A 10,000-nucleotide genomic window follows, 5' to 3' on the forward strand; every position below is an offset into this window, starting at 1 on the left:
ACTCAAGGTGGAAACTTTTGGAATTCTTACTTTATGTGAATGCAACCACTTCCCATTTCTAAAGAAGTATAAAATGGCGTTTCATTAGCAAATATTTTTAGATTTCAGAAATTAGAACCATAACGATGTATTATAAGCAGGCAATCTCATCTGATAAAGACAAACCTCCCATTTGAAGATTTACATTCTGACTTGTGATTTGCCAGACCAACTTCCCATTTCTAAAGAAGTATAAAATGACGTTTCATTAGAAAATATTTTTAGATTTCAGAAATTAGAACCATAACGATGTATTATAAGCAGGCAATCTCATCTGATAAAGACAAACCTCCCATTTGAAGATTTACATTCTGACTTGTGATTTGCCAGACCAACTTGTCACAGAGACCACAAAATGAAAGGGACCAAGTATTCGGTTCCACCTCCTTTTATTACTTCTATGGATGGCCGGATGTAGGATTAGCTTAGTTCCCCTCTTACTCTCTCACTCTTCCCATTTCTGTTAAGACAGTTGCTTCAGTTACATTGCCCAGCATTTTTGACATTTTATATTTAGCATCGGGGCTGAACTTGGACTTGAAGGTTATTGGGAGTGCCTCTATTCATCCCAGCAATCTCAAACTGTGGATTAGACTCTAATATCTGTCATTTTTGACATTTTATTTTTCACCCCTTCTTAATCCCCCTTCATACTGGGGCTGAACTTGGACTTAAGGGGCATCGGGAGTGTCACTATTCATCTCAGCGACCTTAAAAACTATGGATTAGACACTAATATCTGTAGTTTTCGGTTATTTTTACATGTCTCCACCTTCCCACCCCTCTTCCTATCGGGACTGAACTTGGACTTAAAGAGTATCAGGAGTGTTACTATTCTTCTCAGCAACTCGAAAACTATGGATTAGACACTAATATCAGTCGTTTTCGGTCATTTTTATGTCACCCCCTTCCTATCAGGGCTGAACTTGGGCTTGAAGGGCATTGGAAGTGTCACTATTCGATTATTTTCACGTCACCCCTTTTCCACCCCTTCTCACCCCACCTTCCTTTGGGGCTGAAAGTGGACTTAAAGGGCAGAAGTAGTGTTACTATTCTTCTCAGGAACCTCGAAATTATGGATTACACACTAATATCTGTTGTTTCGGTTATTTTTACATGACACCACCTTCCCACCCCTCTCTTTATCGGGGCTGAACTTAGACTTAAAGTCATCGGGAGTGTCACTATTTATCTCAGCGACCTCGAAAACTAATATCTGTTATTTTCTTAATTTTTACATTTTGCCCACTTCCCACACCCTCTTTGGTGCCAGTGATGTCTTACCCCAACAGTGTTCTTTCCCAACTGGTAAGTCATATGTATACCAAGTTTGGTTGAAATTGCTCGATGTGTTTCAAATTGTATGTGGAACATACACACGCACATACATACATCAATTTTTATGTATATAGTTGGCCTGGAAAACCACAGATTAGCATTTAAGTGGTTCAGATTCTAAAAGGTTACCTGATTCCACTCCTTTTATACACTCTGTGACTGAATGGATTAAGTGTTGGCCTGGAAAAACGCAAATCACTGGTTCAAACCCCCAAAGAGTAGTTTTGTCTTTATCATCGAGGTGCTGTTACCTAAAACCCTCGAACCAGCATAACACGAATCAAACCTGAACAGCAGTAACCATTCAAGGAATACGACACTTACCAAGAACTTGCAAGTGGAAAGTTTCCTCAGTGATACCAGCTAGGTTTGTCGCCAAGCAGGTATATTCCCCACCATCATTCTCCTGTAGGATTACAAAAAATGGCTGAGAGTATCTGGTAACAATGCAGTTGCATCCGTTACTGAATACAATTTCATGGCATTTTAGCATAATTTTGCATATTTTCTAGTCACTCAAGAAGTGCTCTTGCTCTGCTGAATAGTCAGACTGCAGCGTCATTTTGCTTCTTTTTCAAAGGAATTTCTAAAAAATTGCAAAACGTGGGGAACGCACACTGACATTTTAGGGCCTCTCATATTCATCTGTGGCCATTCTTTTTTTACGGCAAATGGATGCCAGTACTGTAATAAATTTGTGAGAAAATAACTGACTATCACTACCATGTCATGCAATCAAGTCGTCTGAAAAACGAATAATTCTTAATTTTGTCTTTGTTTCAGTTCTCACGTTTTTTTCATAACAGTGGCTCCAGGATGTCCAGTGTTCAACTTATTTTATTAATTTATTTATTTCTAACTTTGCATTAATGTTCATAGGTATGTTAGCAGAGGAGGAAATACTGTATGTGACAAAACTAAACAAGACAGGTTTCAAGTAAAACAGTTGTTCAAACCTCGAAGGAATTAGTGAATCAACTCTTTAAAAGGATAGAATAAATGCAGGTGACATGCAACGGTAATCTTGGCAGAGAGAGAGAGAGAGAGAGAGAGAGAGAGAGAGAGAGAGAGAGAGAGAGAGAGAGAGAGAGAGAGAGAAATGATTTTGGGTTAGAGAGTCTTACCTGAATGGAAGTGATAATGAGTACGTGGTCATCCTCCAGCAACTGGAGACGAGAGTGTGGTTTAACCTGCTTTGCTCCCCGGTACCAAGTGACCTGTGGCAAGTAACAGCAAAAGGGCCCCTCTTGAGGAATTTGGCTTAATCTAATTACTAGTAATTAACCTATCTACAGCATATAAAATTTCTTCAGACTAATCTTTCCCAATAAACATAAAGGAAATAAGAAAATCAGTGTCTGCAATAAGACATTGAGTAATGAATACTCCAGAAATTGTCACAGATCTTTACCTAGTCAGGTGGTTAATTAAGTACCTGCGAGTGGTATTTGATACGGAATGTGACTGAATGCAGAAATTTCAGTGCTAATAAATTAAAAAGGCGATCCTATTTATAAGTCAGTTTTTGATGCCTTTGGACAGTGAGCTACATATTACCAGGGATGTCAAGCTTATTAAGGAGTTCAGTATTAAATTTGGTCTCGGCAAGTAGGCCTAGTAATGAGCCATCTTGTGTCTTAAGAGATGGACCTGATGATGGGTCAAGTACAAGTTGAGCAGTTGTAGTGATAATTACCAAATTTTACTTAGGTAGATGTACCTGCAAATGTGCTGGGTGTTAGTTGAGTAGGCTGTTGTACTAAACTGTCATCTACTAAAAAATGAGTTATTACGTGTGTAGGTCCACTTGCTAGGGGAATGTCACCAGTGAAACTAAGATGGGTAAAGTGTTACTAATGCTAAAAAGAAGATTCAAGCTTTAATTGCTAGTGTTACCTGGGGAGGGGGATCTCCAATAGCATCACATTCAAAGACAACTGGTTCCCCAATGGCAGCCTCGTGGATTTTGACCTCCTGGATTCCATCTATGTCTGGTGGCACTGTGTGTGGAAGAAAGCTGACACTGTAAGCGAGTCTGATAAATGAATTCTGCTCAGTTTTAGTACGGCACCGAAGTTCTGTGCTTTTCTTGTGACGATGACAATCCAGCATAATGTGGAGGTGATTTAAACACAGACATATGCATGCACCGCATGCAGATATCAACTATTCATATGCCCATCTGAATCTACATTAAAACCTCGTTTACAGTTCTTTCAGAATGCTGCGTTTGACGAGTGTTGCCATACATTGAGCAACTTAGATTTAAAAAATACTACAAAAACACTAAAAGACCACAAAAAAGTACCACAAAAGCAAGTGGAAATAAATGTAATTCAAGCTGATATTCTGTGATTAAAAGGAATGTTCTCTACTCTTGCAATTCTGACAAAAAAAAAATAATGGTACTCACCTAAAGTGTCTACCTTAAAGGTCCTCTTAGAAACACCAGCTTCATTAGTGACCTCGCAGGTGTACAGTCCCTCTTCTTTCATGCTGACCTTTGGAAGCGTGAACTGACTCAGATCATTCGACATCTCGTACCACGACGAAGGCGACGAAGAGACGGATATGGCTGGGGAGGGAGAAGTCGAAGGAGTAAGACTCTCCAAGTTCAAGTCATTACCTTCCGAATTGACTTCGCGCAGGGAGCCATTTTGTACCTCAGACTGAGAAAAATTACCCCCTTCCGCGCGAGAAAAGATGTTATTGTCAAGGATATTATTGAAGTAGTTGAAGGGGTTCAGGCCGCTTGGACCACCTTCGGGTTTGTCTCCTTCGGGATAGCTGTACTCGCCGAGGTAGTCGCTGAAGTAGTCGCTGCCGAGGTAATCGTTGCTGTAGTAGCTGGAGTCGGTTCTTTCGCCCATCAGTCTCGTCGGAGTTTCGTGTTCCAGTTGAGTAACAGAGGGCAGTTCCCTTCCACGGAATTGCAGGACGCGTCCATCCTTGAGGGGATTTGACAGAGGTCTTGAGAGGACAGACAGTAAGACAGCCGACAGACATAATTATATTTATCACTAAATATGCTTCATTTTCACTCATGACCTCGCTGCTAACCATCTGTTCTCGTTGTACTTAGTTCATAGACATTTTCATTCAGTGTATAAGTGAAAAACTCATTGAATCCATCATCGCAAGTTGTAAAAAAGTTACCATTATAAAAAAAGGTGAAGAAATTCATATGTAGACTATAACCTACCAAAGGAATTCTGATTTATAAGTAAAAGTAACAGTAGATTTATATCAAGGGTTGGCTAATCAAGAATTTAGTGACAAATAGCGGGATTTGCATAAGTAGGTTACACATGAAGCTGGAGAGAGAGAGAGAGAGAGAGAGAGAGAGAGAGAGAGAGAGAGAGAGAGAGAGAGAAACACTGCGAAATGACCAGCAGCAAAATCCGATTATTTAACAAAGTTTCTTGAAGTAAATACCTTCTTCCACGTGATATTGTACTCGACATGTCGAGGTCCACCTTCGAGGGTTGACACGCTCGGTCTCTTGACCTTACATTGGAGGATAACTCTTTGACCTTTGACTACCATGACGTCTTCCTCTGGTTCACCCTCCAAAACGGGTCGACCTTCAAAAAGCAAAATAAATATTTTGGCTTTATGTGAGTATAAGATTATGTTTTAAAAATCCACTCATTATGGATATGTAACAATAGTTATAATTTTCAACTAAAAATACTGAAAAGAAAGTAAAGTTAAACTGAAGTACATGTACGTATGAGCGGACGCACAAACACACACACACACGTATATATACTCGTATATATGAATATATATATGTGTATATATATATATATATATATATATATATATATATATATATATATATATATATATATATATGTGTGTGTGTGTGTGTGTGTGTGTATAAACTATGATTATAATAAATTCAGACAAAGAAAACAAGAAATTAATATGAGCAGAATTTGGCATGAAACAAAACCCGATGGTCTGAAACTGAGTCAGTATTATAATTATAGTTACATTGCTTCTACGCCATTCCCGGCGATATTATTCAGTCTTGTCATCGTCAACAAAATAGAGAAAGTAACTAATAAAATGCTTAGAGATGAACAACCTGTTTTAAGAAGAGGAAGAAGTTGCACAAATCAGATTATTGTGTTAGGACATTATGCGCAGAAGTGTGATTTAAAAATAATTGTCTGATGGACTTATATTTTGAAAAGGCCCTAGACAAAATCTCCAGACCAACTTTATGAATGGTCTTACATCACCGTGGCATTCTCTTTAGATATGAAAACTTAATTTACATTATTCATGAACGAAGCAGATACAAAGTTAATGTTGACAGGGTGTCGTCACACTCGCGGATAGAAGGGGATGTTTTATTTTTAACGCTGTTTGTCCTTCTCATGAATTTAAAATGGATGTCATCAGAGCTGAAAGAGAAAGTTTAGACTGGCGTAACGATAGAAACTTGTCAGACTAAGAATATGTAGATGATGTTGTTTTAATCCACAGGATACCAAAAGATTTAAAACATTTGCTCGATAAAGATGGGACACCCAATTTTTGTAAGAAAGCAGAGATAATAAAAAGTTCAGTTAAGTATATCTTAGTTTAACCAGACCGGTGAGCTGGTTAACAGCTCTCCTTGGGCTGGCCCGAAGGATCAGATTTATTTTACGTGGCTAAGAACCAACTGGTTACCTAGCAACGGGACCTACAGCTTATTGTGGAATCCGAACCACATTATGACGAGAAATGAATTCCTATCACCAGAAATGAATTCCTCTAATTCTTCATTGGCCGGTCGGAGAGTCGAACGCTGGGCCAACAGCGTGCTAGCCGAAAGCTCTACCCACCCCTCCAGAGGCCATAATGTGCCCAATTGGATAAAACATTACTAGACTGACGAACACTAGTCCAGGTCGAGTCTTTCAAACATTTAGGAACAAAGTTAAGTTCTCTTGAGATGGAATATGGCGAAAGACTAAATAGGGGCAAATAAAAAATGAGCAGGCTGAGTAAAATTTGGAAATCAAACTGACTGAAATTATGTACGAAAGTAAGATTATAAGTATATTAGTCTAGTGCGATTTGTATTGCTCCATAAATGTAAATTGCGAAACGACAGTGAAAGTATATCTAAAAACATTGTCCATTTGAGAATAGAGCCTTGAGAAGAATATTAGGAGTCAGATGGCAGGAGATAGTTAGAAATGTACTCTAATGGAAATCACGGAGGTTCCTCATGTAGATGAGACAATGGTGAGGAGAGATATAGATGGTTTGGACACGTCCTTCGCACCACCAAGGAGAAAATAGTGTATGATAATGTTAGCTGGGATCCTGCGGGTATCAGGAGCGTTGGAAGGCCCAGACCTGCCTGGATGAGGACTATGAGATGGAAGGCTAGAAATGAGTGGAGTTTTGCGGAAGATAAAGCACAGGAAAGACTTGAGCGGCAGAATTGGACAAAGAAAGGCCCTTTGAGACGTATGTCGTTGGGGACGACGATGATGGTGAGGATGATGATAATATGATGCAACTCGTGTGCAGAAACCGGATTAAATTACCTGGAAAGTATCACTTACTGTTTCCTCAAGGCATTCTGAATGCAATAAGAAATTATAATATAAAATGTCTAATCTGAAATTAAATTACCGTAATTTATTCTCAGCATGGCTATCCACATTTAAGTGAATATGTCAGATAATTAATCTTACATAAGGAATTATGAAGAAGAAGAAAAAGGGCGATGAAGAAGAGGAAGAAGCTAAGTGAGAAAATACCCGAAGAATATTTGATGAATAGTTTCATCCTCTTGGGGTCATCATGACCTTGTCGATGGACCCAAGTTTCAATTATGATTTCATGACACACATTTCGACGGCAGAATGATCACTCTCTCTCTCTCTCTCTCTCTCTCTCTCTCTCTCTCTCTCTCTCTCTCTCTCTCTCTCATTTCACTTGGAATTCATAACACTTGACCATCATACAAATGCATAATTCACTACTTGGGTCAAGCAAGGTATGGTGAATTCTTAAGGAAACTTTCCCATCCCATCTCTTCCTCATCCGAGCTGCTATCGAAAATGAGCCTTTTTGGTCATGAGCTGACCTCGCTACGGCTTATACTATGAAGAAGAAGAAGAAGAAGAAGAAGAAGAAGAAGAAGAAGAAGAAGAAGAAGAAGAAGAAGAGAGAGAGAGAGAGAGGAGGGTGAGGGGAAGGTTTGAGAAGCTTAACATACTGTAATTGATTTCAAGGAACCAAAGTCCTTACCTATGACATCCAGAGTGGTCGTCAGCTGTGTCTCTCCGGCAGGATTGACAGCAACGCAGACATAGTCCCCAGCGTCCCTTGGCGTCACACCGACGATGGTCAGGTTTTGCCCGCTGACCCCGACGTTCATTCTGACCGACGAAACAAGTGATTGGGAACCGCGGTACCAAAGGCGGCGTGGTTTTGGGAACCCTTAAGAAAGGCAAGTTAGAAATATTACCTTGATGATAGAAAGATTTTTAAAGAAATCACGTTAAAAGCTTGATTGTATATCAATATCAAAATAAATATCTAAGATCTAATCTTTGATAGTACCTGTACTATATACATATACAGTATGTATACAATATATACAGTATATATATATATATATATATATATATATATATATATATATATATATATATATATATATATATATATATATAAATATATTTATATATACACATAATATATAAATATACATACATATATATATATATATAAATATATTTATATATACACATAATATATAAATATACATACATACATATATATATATATATATATATATATATATATATATATATATATATATATATATATATATATATATATATATATATATATATATATACATGAAAAACGAAAATTACATTTACCTATCTGAATAAATATCAATGCATATACTAATTATCAACATGTGTACATATATTTGCATACATACATACATACGTACATAGGTAAAGTGCCATAATACTATCCTAATTACGAAACTAATATCTTTTCTAAGGTCCTCACCTGTCACAGGGCAAGGGATGGAGATGGTCTGGTCCTCCGTCGTGGTAACGGAAGTACTGACAGAGGAATGGTGAGGACGACCATCAGGAGGCAGGAGAGTGGCGTCGGCGCCTCCTTCAGGAAGCAAAAAAAAAAAAAAAAAAAAAAAAAAATGATGATAATGTTTACGTTCAGCATGCATAATGATGACAAGTCTTACTCAGAGAACCACAGCGGGTTACTCATGATGGTACTGGAGGCTCCTTGAAGTGGTTGTTCGACTTCGTCCACAAACCCTAAGGAGAAATCCTACGGACGATTCCTATGAGAGTCTATAGATGGAACCTACTGGTTTTTTATGCTGAACACTTTCTCTTTAATGTAACTGATATAGAAATAACTCTCTTAATATGTCTTACATTGTCTGACTTATTACGTGAAGATACCATGAAATGGCCTAATTCCCAGGCAAGCAATGATTTCAGTTATAAAAAGCGTTCCAAAGTAAGATTATTTGAGATAATTTTCTTCACCTAAGGAAGATGCTTTTAAAAACCCTACGAGATTAGTAATCTAAAGTGTATCTAATCCTGTATGAAAGACATATGAGGAATCATTCTGTTCTTAATATAAGATGCTGCAATGATTATCATATAATTTCACCACGTCGCTATGCCAAGGGTCTGACCTTTCTCAGAGATAGCCTGGAGGCTTTGTTTTCATCAAAACAAATTCAACAGTTATTGTGGAAAGTATCAAGAACATTTTAGCAATAAATTTTAGGAAGTCGTATGTAAAAAAGGTAGGTTGAATTAACTTTAAAGAAAATATCTTGAATCCCAAGAACACAGAAATATTAAATTTCAGGTGATCATCAACAACAAAAGGACATTGGTTTCAACTTACAATTCCTTATATCATTTACTGTTTTCCTTTTGGAGAAGATACGTTGTAAAGTCTCAAGAGAGCTTTAGTAGTGATTTTGCGGAGCTAAAAAAGTATCCCTGAACTTGATCTTAAACAGAAAAGCTTTGTTTTATTATTCTTAGTCTCCCTCACCTGGAGAAGATACTTTGAAAGGTCCCAAGAGAGCTGTAGTATTGACTCTTGGTGGGGCGTTGACAACAACTCTAACAATCTTCTTGTCTGTCCCGGCAGAGTTTTCGGCAACACACCTGTACTGGGCAGCATCAGTTACTGCAGATCTTGTGATTAAGAGTTTTTCCCCGTCATTGATGGCCTGCAAAGCAAGCCTTTGGGTTATGGGTAATGCAAGTCGTTCTTGGAGTATTTAACAAAATTAACAGATAGGAAAATATACAATACTGATTTCACTAAGAGTTAATTCTATTCCTGACCTCACAAAGGAACGGTACATATATAAAGGTCCAGATTTATTCAATTATTATAAAAAGCAGTAATGTGGGAGCCTCATTAGAGCTGCCCATAATTTAACTTAATCGTTATCTATTGACAATTGTTATGACCAAATGATCATCTCTTACCGGATGCATGGGCTCAATAAGATCAGGACCTACGAGCCACTTCCTGGTGGGTTTGGGTGACCCTTTGACCAAGTGGCAGTCGAGGGAAGCATGCC

The 10,000-nt window shown here is 38.0% G+C and overlaps 1 protein-coding gene across 3 annotated transcripts in view; it reads right to left on the minus strand.

Moving 5' to 3' along the window:
- The window catches only part of LOC136828705 (hemicentin-1-like), a 195,694-nt gene that overhangs the window by 58,316 nt on the left and 127,378 nt on the right, over positions 1-10,000 (minus strand). For all 3 annotated transcript variants that reach the window (XM_067086838.1, XM_067086836.1, XM_067086837.1), the window contains exons 61-69: positions 9,906-10,000; positions 9,460-9,640; positions 8,422-8,535; positions 7,642-7,833; positions 4,813-4,961; positions 3,791-4,325; positions 3,274-3,377; positions 2,502-2,594; positions 1,702-1,783 (exon numbers count right to left, since the gene is read on the minus strand). The exon at positions 9,906-10,000 is cut by the window's right edge and continues 81 nt beyond it. In XM_067086838.1, coding sequence (XP_066942939.1) covers positions 1,702-1,783; positions 2,502-2,594; positions 3,274-3,377; positions 3,791-4,325; positions 4,813-4,961; positions 7,642-7,833; positions 8,422-8,535; positions 9,460-9,640; positions 9,906-10,000 — 1,545 coding nt within the window. The remainder of the gene's footprint in view (positions 1-1,701; positions 1,784-2,501; positions 2,595-3,273; positions 3,378-3,790; positions 4,326-4,812; positions 4,962-7,641; positions 7,834-8,421; positions 8,536-9,459; positions 9,641-9,905) is intronic.

Source organism: Macrobrachium rosenbergii, chromosome 43 (assembly GCF_040412425.1).
Source record: "Macrobrachium rosenbergii isolate ZJJX-2024 chromosome 43, ASM4041242v1, whole genome shotgun sequence".
In the NCBI taxonomy this organism is placed as follows: Eukaryota; Metazoa; Arthropoda; class Malacostraca; order Decapoda; family Palaemonidae; genus Macrobrachium; species Macrobrachium rosenbergii.